The sequence below is a fragment of the Alligator sinensis genome, unplaced genomic scaffold (assembly GCF_000455745.1).
Source record: "Alligator sinensis unplaced genomic scaffold, ASM45574v1 scaffold160_2, whole genome shotgun sequence".
Taxonomy (NCBI): domain Eukaryota; kingdom Metazoa; phylum Chordata; order Crocodylia; family Alligatoridae; genus Alligator; species Alligator sinensis.
In genome coordinates, this window is record NW_005842717.1 from 229,015 (window position 1) to 241,900 (window position 12,886).

At 40.7% G+C, this 12,886-nt stretch overlaps 1 protein-coding gene across 1 annotated transcript in view; it reads left to right on the top strand.

The window, feature by feature from the left end:
* NAA15 (N(alpha)-acetyltransferase 15, NatA auxiliary subunit) overlaps positions 1–12,886 on the top strand; it is a 47,583-nt gene that overhangs the window by 18,718 nt on the left and 15,979 nt on the right. Inside the window, exons 11-15 of the mRNA XM_006034270.3 lie at positions 1,431–1,600; positions 2,261–2,413; positions 4,695–4,823; positions 5,505–5,718; positions 7,097–7,290. Coding sequence (XP_006034332.1) covers positions 1,431–1,600; positions 2,261–2,413; positions 4,695–4,823; positions 5,505–5,718; positions 7,097–7,290 — 860 coding nt within the window. The remainder of the gene's footprint in view (positions 1–1,430; positions 1,601–2,260; positions 2,414–4,694; positions 4,824–5,504; positions 5,719–7,096; positions 7,291–12,886) is intronic.

Sequence of the window (12,886 nt, forward strand, 5' to 3'; positions counted from 1 at the left end):
ACAAATACAACTTTCCTGGGTTTCAGAGGACCCATTATGGCACTTTATACTGTATTTACTCAAATACAAGACAATCCTGAATATAAGACAATCCCCCAATACTTAGATTCTATATATGGAAAATGTACAAGTTTGTTATAATTTTCCAAATATAGCATCTAATTATTGGAGGCTTGCCTTGAGATTTGCTACAGCAAGATAAATAAGTATAAAGGGTAAGGTAGACCCCTTGCCCTCTGTCCCTAAAATTTCTTCCCCTGGCAGCCCCCCTTGCTGTCAGACTATGTTCTCCCTGAACACAGAATTGAGGGGCAACTTTGAAAACACTGACTTTGAAATAAACATGCCTATAATAATTTCATATAGCTAACTCACTATGTGTACCAATAGACTTAGTTTATCCAGAATTGATGCGTTTTAACTTTTTTGGAAACTACATCAAGTTGTAACACAGGTATACCACACACTTTTGAGCAGCACTTTTGTACCTATATAATACAATCTTCATGTAGTTAGTTGGGCTGGGCTCCAGCAGTCAATAATGTTTCAAGCCATGGTGATGCACAGCTCAGCACTGACTCGGAGTGTGTGTGTGTACTCCAGTCACCCCTTCTCTTCCCTCCCCCTTCCCCAAAAGATCCATGTGCTAATTAGCCCCTCACTTATGACTGGTGTTCTTGTCAAAAATCCTTATATATGGGGGCTCGTCTTGTATTTGAATAAAGACAGTACAGTCTGTACTATCTTCGAATCCTTCTCAAGCTGTGAACAAAATTACTTTTCCTTGAAATTAAAATTGTTATTTGTTACAAGTTTGCATACAGAGTGTATTTAATTCAATGAAGTCTTGTGTATGGACAAATGTACAATCTAATTTAAGAAGCTTGTCTCATCATTCACTTCATCCGCCTTTACAGTATTAAGCTAAACTGGAATTCCTTAACTGAAACTGAATTAAATGTTTAAACACAAACTCGCACTGTTTTAAAAATTTAAATTGGTGCACATTTCTGTATACGTGTGCCTGAAGAAGCCTCTCTTCTTGGCTTTCACTGAAAATATTAGAGATTTCAGAATGAAATTAAAGTGCAAATGTAATAGTGTGTCACATCATGAAAAAATGTAATACTTGGGGAACTTCTGTTTGTCAGGCATTGGTCCCAAGTCAGCAGTGAGCTTAATTTTTCTTGTGTGAAGCAGCGAAGGCTATTCAAGTGCTTTCAAGATTGAATTCTTGCAGTATCATGGATCATGTGCACAGAGCTTTCAACAGCTATAATTTAAGGCTAATATGGAAAATTATAATCTTTCCAGTCTCTTGGTGCGCTGCATATACCGTGCGAGTAAATCTCCCATCACTTGTATCAGTAGTATATTCCTTGTGTTACGTTCTGGTAAATTGGAATATATTACAATTGTTTTTTCCACAGATGATGGTAAAGAAGAACCCCCAACCACTTTACTCTGGGTCCAGTACTACTTGGCACAGCATTATGATAAAATCGGGCAGCCATCTCTGGCTCTGGAATACATAAATGCTGCTATAGAAAGTACTCCAACCTTGATAGAACTCTTCCTTGTGAAGGCTAAAATCTATAAGGTAACATTGATCGACTTATTCTTGGCTGTCAGGTGGGGCTTCTTGTGGCAAGACCTTTCACCATAATTGTTACTGTCTTGTATTTTTTGGCATGAATATTAACTGAGGGAGGAGGGGGTTTTGCATAAGCAAAACCTTTGCAAAATCTAAGATCTAGAGAGAGGCTTCTACCATATTTTTTAATGGATTTTTAAAAAAAACATGCACATAGGAGTCTGTTTCAGATTGTAAATGGACTATTACCAAGAAAGTTACTACAGTGTACACTGTTAATTTCACAGTGGTGTTTAGGTCGTATACTGGGAAATCTAATATTGATACATATATTTTGAATAATGTCTCAACAACTGATCTCACCCAGCTTCTCTACTTACTCAAAGTTAGCTTATTGTACTGAGAACTTATTTTTCAAAGATGCAGTGGATTTGTCTTTTGCAAAGTATGGATTAAAAAGTCATCTTGATGTCCAGGCAGAATAAATAAGGGGACAGTAATGCCATAATATACAATTGCATTGCTGGGATCTTGATTTGTTTAACAGTCTTAAAGAGAAACACTTGGTGCCTGGCTTTATTATATTAATGAAGGGTGGATGAGTGAATAAAGGATAACTTGTATGCATTTTACAACTTCCTTACTTGATTTGTATTTCTTTTAAAGCATGCTGGGAATATTAAAGAAGCTGCAAGGTGGATGGATGAGGCCCAGGCCTTGGACACAGCAGACAGATTTATCAACTCCAAATGTGCAAAATACATGTTGAAAGCCAACTTGATTAAAGAGGCAGAAGAAATGTGTTCTAAGTTTACAAGGGTTTGTTCTGTTTACTATAGTTTTCAGTTAATAGATGTAGCATAATCACATGTAAAGTATCCTTATGGTGACTTGTTTTGGAATCTCTATTTTGATCATTTATAAGCTTTACTCCCTGCTGTCCTCCCTCTCACAGTTCAAACTACTCTGGTTGTTTACTTTTACTAGTATTGCTGAGACTAGATAATGAGTCCTTAGTTAAGATGATTCTTTTGCACTTAACACATGGACTTAACATCTGCCGTGTATGAAAATTATAGCATATGCTCCCCACAAGCACAGCACTTCAAATGGAGAGAGGATTTGCTAAAAACTTAAGTAAATTCAGTAAGTTTAACATTAACTCTTCAAGATTCCTTCAAGATACATAGGAATATCTCTTGAATCCTTTTTTTTCCCAGATCTCATAGTTTCATAGTTCGTAGGGTCGGAAGCGACCTGAGCAGATCATCATTAGATATCAGGAGGCACTACTTCACAGTCAGGGCGGCTAGGATCTGGAACCAACTTTCAAGGGAAGTGGTGCTTCCTCCTACCCTGGGGGTCTTTAAAAGGAGGCTAGATAGACACCTTGCCAGGGTTGTTTGACCCCAGCATTCTTTCCTCCCCACAGGGGGTCGGACTTGATGATCTGCTCAGGTCCCTTCCGACCCCTGCCAACTACGAAACTGTCAAGTTCGACCTCCTGCCGTGGGCAGGAAAGAATGCTGGGGTCAAACGACCCCAGGAAGGTGATTATCTAGCCTCCTTTTGAAGACCCCCCTGGGTAGGGGCGAGCACCACTTCCCTTGGAAGTTGGTTTCAGATCCCAGCTGCCCTGACTGTGAAGTAGTGCTTTCTGATGTCCAGCTTGAACCTACTCTCAGTCAACTTATAGCCGTTATTCCTAGTTACTCCTGGTAGTGCTCGGGGGAACAAGGTCTCTCCTGTTCCCTCAGGTTCTCTCCCATTCCCGGGATAACAGCCTTTCCTCATGGTTTCCATGTCATTGGTTGGGAAAGGGCCACTGAGGTCTGTTCATCTCTTTCAGTCCTCTGGTCAGTAATATCCTTCTATACCCCCTAGTCAGTGCTCTGTGCCTGATGACCTTCAAGGCAAGGTTCATTTTATTTGAGGTCTCAAGAGAAGTCAGAGTTAGGTGGAAGTAAAAATTTGCATTCTGCATGCTCATTTTATTTTGCCTTGTAACTTATGGCATGGACAAATATAGTTTTATGTGGGTTCTCATTTTTAATTTATAAAAAAAACTTGTAGAGTCAGTCAAAAGTCAGTGAAATCTTGTTGTATAAAATACATTTTAAGATTTCTTTTAAGCATGAGTAATCACTTGTTGCCATTTTTAAATAAAAGGTTATTTTGCAATATGGGCTGACATGCCGTTTTCACAGTATTCGCAAAGTATTGCTTTCTTTCAAAAGTGGTACAACCAATGGAGCTGTGTTGGCATTAGCCAGGATTTAGGTTGCTGTTATTAACCTGCTTCTCCCTTCCTTTTGGGAGACAGGAGAGAAAAAACAGGTGTGCCTAAGCAGAGGATGTATGGGGAAACAGGAAGAAGAATTTGGGGTGTATGCAGACAAGGCAGGAGCCTGAGAAGGGAGGGTAAAACTGGTTGATACACTCAGTTGTTTTGTGTTCTGCTGACAGGGCAGAGTTGCTGTAAACCCAGTTTAACTGGTCTTTAAGCTCCAGCTGCTTTGTAGAACTAATGTAGAGCAGCCAAACTGCACCAGTGAAGTGCACCCTGAAGTTAAATTTTTTAAAATACAATTTGAGGTTGATGCTGTACATATTCATGTATTAGAAACATATCATAGGAGCATTCTTTTTGGATTTTTTTTGGTCTGGATTTGATTTATGAAGGTTTTTAAAATTAAAAAAAAAAAAAAAGGAATTCCAAATGTAAAAATATGTAATGGTGGAGCTTCTTCCCTATTCACCCTTCATTACATCCATTCTGTGCCCTGATTTGATGAAGAGATCTTGTAAAAAAATAAATAAATAAATAAAAAAGTTTACGATCATGCCGTTAAAGACTTTAGTGAAATGTCTGTGTACCTAGGAGGCCAAATTAACAGGGAAACCTTAATTTTTGGTATTTTTCTATCATTTGAGTTGATGATTTTGAAAGCTGTTTTTCTTAACGTCATATTTGTATATGTACTTTTACATATGACATTTATTTTATACATCTTCAAAAATTGTGATGGTACTGCTTGTAATGTGACCTTTTTTTAAAATGACTTTGAAATATTTCTAATATTTCTATTTTTGCTTTTAGGAAGGAACCTCAGCTGTAGAAAACTTGAATGAAATGCAGTGCATGTGGTTCCAGACAGAATGTGCCCAGGCTTATAAAGCAATGAATAAATTTGGAGAAGCACTTAAGAAATGCCACGAAATTGAGAGAGTATGTACCTAGTAAACTTCAATCTAATATTTCTAGTTTAGCTTTACTGTAATGACATTTTTGCATCTGAACATCAATGTTTACATTTCGTACTTCTATAAATCTTTGTGGTTTGTAGCCTTACAAACCCTTGTCTAAACTTGTAACTGCTGTTATTTAAGATGCAGTCCTGCAAACTTAATCTTATTCATGTCAGTAGTGCAGGTGTGCTTGGTGGAAATATTATGAGCAGCATTAAGATACCTAAATCAGGGGTTACTTTACATGGATGTTCACAAACAAGACCATGTATAATGCTGTGCACAGTCCCAAAGTACCATAAAGTCTGATTGAGAGGATTTGCTATGCTTGTATTCCTACAGAATCAGAGACACGCAAGTTATTACAAGGCAACTAATTATATTAGTATCTTTTGATAACAATATAATTGTTATATATTTCCTTATCTTGAGAATATAGATAAATATGGGAGTTTATGGAGGAATTTCCATTGCTCCTGAAAGTCAAGTCTGTTTTTCATCAGATTTTTTTGATGCAAAGTACCAAAACTCTGACATTTTCGAGTTGACTATTGAAGATGGACTTTTCCACCCCCCCCTTACATTTTCTTCAAAAAAGTTAAATGTATGAAATGTTGTTTCTGTTTCTGAGTGCTTGCTAAATAACATTGTTTTGTGTTAGCATTTTGTAGAAATCACAGATGACCAGTTTGACTTCCACACTTACTGTATGAGGAAGATTACACTTAGGTCTTATGTGGATTTGTTAAAGCTAGAAGATGTACTTCGACAGCATCCATTTTACTTCAAGGCAGCACGAATTGCCATAGAAATATATTTGAAACTTCATGATAACCCCCTAACAGATGAGAATAAAGAACATGAAGCTGATACAGGTATAATACTGGATTTGTGTGTGTACTTCAACTGGCTGGTGAATATACTGTAAATACCTAGCTTTCTTGTTTGACATTTCCCAGTAAATTATTGCATAGTTATAGCATTTATCAGTCAGGAAGCCATTAGTTGGCCTGTAACAAGTAAATGATGATGCTCTGTTTAAAAAAAAAAAAAAAGTTACTGTGTATTCTATTTATGCAACACAAGTAGTAGCTAAATTCTGTTTTAATAGGGCAGGTATAAAATGGTCTTTTCTCTCTTCAAGAAATTCAAGAATAAAAAATATGCAAACAATTTTGAAAATGAGCAAGACCTGCTGTATTTCATTGTCTCTTTTTCTACCATAACAGATCTACAGGGTTGCACTTGAAGCAGCTCTCCTTTTAAGTACATTTTATTAGAATTCAGAGGCAAGTTGCAATTTTTTAGAAAAATTGAGTTGTGCCATTATTCTTATATATAAAGACTAAGACTGATATTTTAAGAGTAATAATAATGAAAAAAATTCTTTTACCTAGAGAAAAATTTGGGTGACTTGTTTTGGGGATTTATGGGGCAGAAAGGAGAGTGCTAAATCTTAAAAATAAAAGAGTTAAAAGAAGATTTCAAGAGTTCACTGAAATCTCTCCCTGTCTTTTTTTTACTTCGATAATTTGAGGGTCAAGATAAAAAAGGTGCAAATGCAGTAGTTATTTTTATTTTTTTCAGGTCACTTTTTTTCTTTTGATGTTCATTTTAAAATGGTTTTCCAGTGTGTGTTGATTATGAAGGAAATGTGAATTAAATGTAAAACGAGGCAGCATGATCTTAAACCTTCCTCTTAATCTGGGACATTAAAGGTTAGGCAGAATAACTGTATGTCAAGATTTAGTTTTTACCTCTTTTGCTGAAATGGCTAATTGTGTTAAGCTTAATTTTTTTCTTTAGTTGTTATAGCAGGGTAGACACTCCTTGGGTTCTGACTTCTGCAATCAACTTTAAGTCACTTAACATCTCAGCTCTCAGTGGGATCTTCCAGCATTATATGCTATACTACCTAGTTTAGGGGGTGGCCAACCACTTGCGGCACCCATGCCACAAGTGGGACACAGCAGATTGGACAGGGGACAGAAAGCAGAAGAGTGGGATCACAGTGGTACTCAGAGGGTACAGGCTTACTTCAGCACACTTGCCTAAAAGATTGGCCCCCAGTGGCCTAGTTCTTCCATTCTGTTGTGGCTAATCTATCAGTGCATGTAAATGAGAATCATTTCTGAATTCAGAAAGTAGCCATGGTAGGTGGCCGTGGTTTGAGGTAGGAACTTGTGTGCAGCTTAAATGTCATGATATTCTATGTATAATCTCGTTTTCTGTTGAAACATACTCTGTGTACAGCAAATATGTCTGATAAGGAGCTAAAGAAGCTACGCAATAAGCAACGAAGAGCACAGAAGAAAGCACAACTGGAGGAAGAGAAGAAGAATGCAGAGAAAGAAAAGCAGCAAAGGAATCAGAAGAAGAAGAAAGATGATGATGATGAAGAAATTGGAGGACCTAAAGAGGAACTTATCCCTGAGAAACTAGCAAAGGTACTTGCTTAGCACAACATTGAACATGGCTCAATGTACTACATTGAATATACACATAGAAGAGCTGTGCAAATAAAATGTAACAATATGTGACTTACATTTTTAAGTGCCACTGTTTCAAAAACCGGTTTCTGGGCCTCTTATCTCAGAATGCATTTAAGCAACAGATATTATGGAAGAATTACTTTAGTCTCTCAGCCTTCAAAGACAGCAGTACACCGTGCAACAGGAACTGTTTGGCACCTATTCCTTATAGGGTAGAAACATCTTTACTAGGTCACTAAATTAGGTCTGCCTTCAAGTTAAACAGGTTGTAAATCTCTGTATGCAAGAGATTAATCATTATGTTCTTCATTACACATAGTAATATGCATGTGTTTGAGTTGCACAGCATTTGTGCAACTGGTAGGACAAGAACACAGATAATGAGTATTTTCATTGAGTGAGGAAACCTAGATGAATTCACTTGGGGTTGGTCTTAGACTGGAAGGATGGTTTGTGATTTGACTAAGACAGCTTGGCAACCATTTACTAGCAGAGGCTGCCATTCACAATTTGGCCCCCACTGACTGCAGGCCACAAAACTCTGCAGCTGCCTGTGCTTTCACTCATTGCAGATCTCCAGCCACTCTGTAGCAAGGATAAGTGTAGATATGGCAGGGCAGCAGGCTCTGCAGTGGGAGGGGAGCATTGCAGAGGGTGACAAAGTGTATCTCCATGCCATTGATTTCCCCATGCCAGATTAGACCACTTCGCAGGTTGGCAGCCCCTGAATTAAGGATTAGTTTATACTCAAACTAATAGGTAGATGAGAGACAGTATTTGAAAAGACATCATGTAATTAAAATAGGCTTTGGGTGAAATTGTATAGAGGGGAAAAAATTGAAAAGTATAAAATATGAGAAGCTTAGGTTGGAAACTGGTCAGCTCTTCATCTTTCGTAAAGAACTTGAATTTGGTGGGGTTGAGGTTAACTGAAAGCATGTGGTAACATGAAAAGGAAGTCAGTGACCTGAAAAATTGATTTGTTATGCATCTTAATAGTTTGGATGAGCTCGAATTTTAAATATTTGAAAAAGGAATTACACTAATGCACATTACACTTGCACATAATGCTATCAAAGATTGATAGCAAGATTGAATAATTGTTAAGAGGAGTAGACCAATATTACTGGTTATGCATCCAAGATGAATGAGGCAAGTAAAATACTGAGAATTTCTAGATAGAATAGGAATGAACTGCATTTGAATGGAAAAGTGATATAGATATGGAAGACTTCTAGCTTAGCTTTTGCTTTTTTATACTGATGATGTAGTTTTGAGCCCTGGAACACTGCTTTAGAATGAAGCAGTATATTTGTCTCTCTGTTAATTATCTTTCTGAATTCTGTTAATGCTCTTAGAGGTGGACTTTTCAAATAGCTTAGGTGAACAAATGTGTGGCTAATCTATGCATGCCATTACTATGAATTTGTACATGCCTCATAATTTTATATGCAAACGTGTAAAGAAATAGTAGAAATCCTGTAAGGTGTTCAGCATCTTTCTCATAAGAATACTAAACAAAAAAAAAATACAAACAAATCCTTAATCCTCAAGGCAGTCCCATCTGATAAATTACTAAAATTGGTATTTGACCTTTTCCAAAGAAGTGTGTTAAATAAAAACTCATTGCCAATGATATGAGCAACAACTGGCACTTCTTGATTTCTGTCAGTTTCTAGATATTAGATATCTGAGTCTAGCATTAGGAGTTAAGGGCATATTTTATACAGCAGAAAGTCATAGTAAATATGTGTTTTAGCCTTGGGTTTCTAATCCCTAAAGGGGGAGAGATGGTATATCCTAGCCTGTCCTTGCTGCCTGTTGGCCAGGCATCTCTGACAGAACAGCTCCTTTGCTTCAGATGCCTATCATCTTCCATGTCAGAAAAGTTAATTAGTCATTCCAGCTGAACTCATTTGGCAGTTACTTTCCCACCTTTTTTTAAGGGTTTTTCTGCCCGCAGGCTGGCAATTTCCAGGTATACGGTTATACATCCCTCTGCGATAAGATGGAAAGACTTTCTCGTGGAATTAGACTAACAAGCTCCTGCTCCAAAGCGTTCTTTGCTTTACTCTCAACTGAAACTAACTTTCTTCGGGTGGGCTCTAAGGAATCATAGTACAGGTCCCATCAGAGAAACAGAAGTACATGATTACAACTCTGCTTCTTTTATGAAGATGACCAGTAGATTCAGGTGATAGTTTCTCATCCCCTGTTGCCAGTAGGGTGATGTCAAGCCATTCATTTTTACAAGTGGGTCACATGCGTTAAAAAGAATCTTGGTACACATTTCCCTTGCTTTATGCGGGTTCTGTATGTGCGAATTTGCTCTTATGCGATGACCCTTTTTATAACAAATTTTTGGTTATATGTGAGGTAAATTCACTCCTGTGTAACCGGTGTGATGGAAGCCCATAGTAAGCTGCTTTGTGCGCTGCATTGTAGGAGTGACGCACATCAAAATGTAGTCTCCTGTGTGGATCTGTGCTCCTCACTTGTTGTCTGCGACACGTGTTTCTGTAGTTGCTATCCGCATTATGATAGTGCCCTGTGCTTGTGTGTACTGTCTGCTGTTGATGAGCATCAAATTGTCTTGTAAAAGTGGTAGAAATGGGTCTGGGAGTCAGTACAGTCGAGACCTTGGAACATATCCCTGTTTGTTACCTTGTACCTTTATGCAAATTTGAGTTATGCGCCGTTTTCCAGAGACATGTACAGTATAAAGCGAGGGAGACCTGTACCAGGAAATCACTGTCTGGGTCTGTACTCAAGTTGAGGACCTATATTGGTGAGTTGCTGCTGCTAAACCAGGAGAGTTGTCTGGTAGAGAGTCTAGGAAAACATTAAGTCTGGTGTAGATCTTTAGATCCTCTTTCCCATCTGGGCTTTTTGTTCCTGTTAGTGAAAACCATGGGCTTGCATGCTATGGATCACTTGTTGTAGTGCTCCTTGAATGGTGCGTCACCTGACTGGGCACTAATTTAAAAAAAAAAAAAAAAAGTGTGTGTGTAAGTTGAGTCAACAGATTTCAGCATATGAACTTCTAATTCCTGTGTGTGGAGTTGTAAGTGAAAGCCTTATGTTTGCTTTCCAAGTTCAGTTGCAAGCTTAACTACACAGCCGTTGCTGCTGTTTTTTATAAAGTTCCTGGAAGGTAGGTTATATAGTTTCATGGTCGGTGGGGTCGGAAGGGACCTGAGCAGATCATCAAGTCTGACCCCATGCCATGGCCAGGAAAGAATGCTGGGGTCAAATGACCCCGGCAGGGTGTCTGTCTAGCCTCCTTTTGAAGACCCCCAGGTTAGGAGCAAGCACCATTTCCCTTCGAAGTTGGTTCAAGATCCTAGCCGCCCTGACTGTGAAGTAGCACCTCCTGATATCTAGCCTGAATCTACTCTCTGTCAACTTATGGCCGTTATTCCTTGTTGCTCCCAGTAGTGCTCAGGGGAACAGGGACTTTCCCATTGCCTGCTGGTCTCCCTTGGCCAATTTATAGATGGCCACCAGATCCCCCCTCAGCTTTTTCTTGTGGAGGTTCAGGTCTCGTAGCCTCTCCTTGTAGGGCCTCCTCTGCTGTCTCCCGATCATGCGAGTGGCCCTCCTCTGGACCCTCTCGATGCTATCCACATCCCTCCTGAAGTGCAGTGCCCAGAACTGGATGCAGTACTCCAACTTCTGCCTGACCAATGTCGCATAGAGGGGGAGGATCAACTACTTGGACCTGCTCATGATGCATCTGTGGATGCGTGACAAGGTGTGGTTAGCCTTCCTGACTGCATCCCCTCGTTGGCAGCCCATTTTCATCTTGGAGTCTATAATGACTCCAAGATCCTTTTCTGCCTCTGTGCTGACAAGTAGGGAGTTCCCCAACCTGTAGGTATGCTGCTGGTTCTTCCTCCCTAGGTGCAGTACCCTACACTTGCCAGTATTGAATCCCATCTTATTCTCATCCGCCCACCCCTGTAACCTGTCCAGATCCAATTGCAGCCTGTCCCTCCCTTCTAGCGTGCCCACTTCTCCCCACATCTTAGTGTCATCTGCGAATTTAAACAAGGTGCTTTTCACCCCCTCGTCCAAGTTGCTGATGAAGATGTTGAACAGTGTGGGCCCAAGGACCGAGCCCTGGGGGACCCCACTGCCCACATCCCTCCAGGTTGAAAATGACCCATCCACCACCACTCTCTGGGTGCGGCCCTTCAGCCAATTGGCAACCCATCTGACTGTGTAGGAATCAACACCACAGTCTCCTAATTTTTTTAATGAGAACGGGGTGAGAGACAGTGTCAAAGGCCTTCCTAAAGTCCAGAAAGCCTACGTCCACCGCTACACCTGCATCCAAGGATTTTGTGACCTGGTCGTAGAAGGCCTGGTCTGACAGGACCTGCCTCTAATGAACCCATATTCGTTGCCCCTTAGCATACACTCCCCTGCTTGCCCCTTGCAGATGAGCACCTGGATAATATTCTCAAAGAGCTTCCCCAGGACTGAGGTAAGACTAACAGGCCTATAATTTCCTGGGTCCTCCTTTCTCCCTTTTTTGAAAATGGGGACCACGTTGGCCTTTTTCCAGTCCTCTGACACATTGCCAGAGCACCATGAGTGCTCGTAAAGCTGTGCCAGGGGTCCCACAATGACCTCTGCTAATTCCCTCAGCGATCTGGGGTGGAGATCATCAGAACCTGCTGATTTGAACACGTCCAGAGCCACCAGAAGTTCCCCGACTAGGTTCTCTCTGACCCTGGGCCTGGCTGTGCCTCCCCTGGGACCATCGGGGATCCCAGTGTGGGGGATGACCTGGTCCCTGCTCAGAAAAATGGAGACAAAGAAGTTGTTAAATAGGTTAGCTTTGTTGTCTGGTGAGACTACCAGATTTCCTAGCATGTCCTGTAGAGGCCCCACGTTACCCGGAACCTTCTTTTTACCCCCTATGTACTTAAAGACTTCTTGTTATCCTTGATGTGGGTCGCTAGTCCCAGTTCCATCTCCACCTTAGCCTTCCTAACAGCCCCCCTACAATCCCAAGCAACGGTGGTATAGTCCTCCCTGGTGATGGCCCTTCCCTTCCATTGGGTGTACGCCTTCTTTTTAGCTTTGAGACGTGCCTGAATGCTTTTGGTTAGCCATGGGGGCTTTTGAGCACTCTTGCCCCCTTTGACTTGTGTTGGGATTGCCACCCTTTGGGCTTGGAGGATTGTCTCCTTCAGGAATGACCACTCTTCTTGGACTCCCACCCCTCCGGGACCTCAGTGCCTCCCTGACTAGTCTCCTTAGCTCAATGAAATCCACCCTCCTGAAGTCCAGGGCTGCTGTCTTGCAGGCCTTTGCCACCCTCCGCTGGGTGATGAATTCCAGTAGACGATGAGCACTATCTCCGAGGTGGTCGAGCACCCGCAACCTCCTCACCAGGTTGTCGCTTGTGGCCAGGACCAGGTCTAACAAGGCATTTCCCCTGGTGGGACTGTGCACTTCCTGGGTTAGGTGGAGGTCCTGTAACTTGGCTAGGAACCTTTGTGAGCGGTCAGACCTGGCTGACTGCTCTTCCCTGCAGATG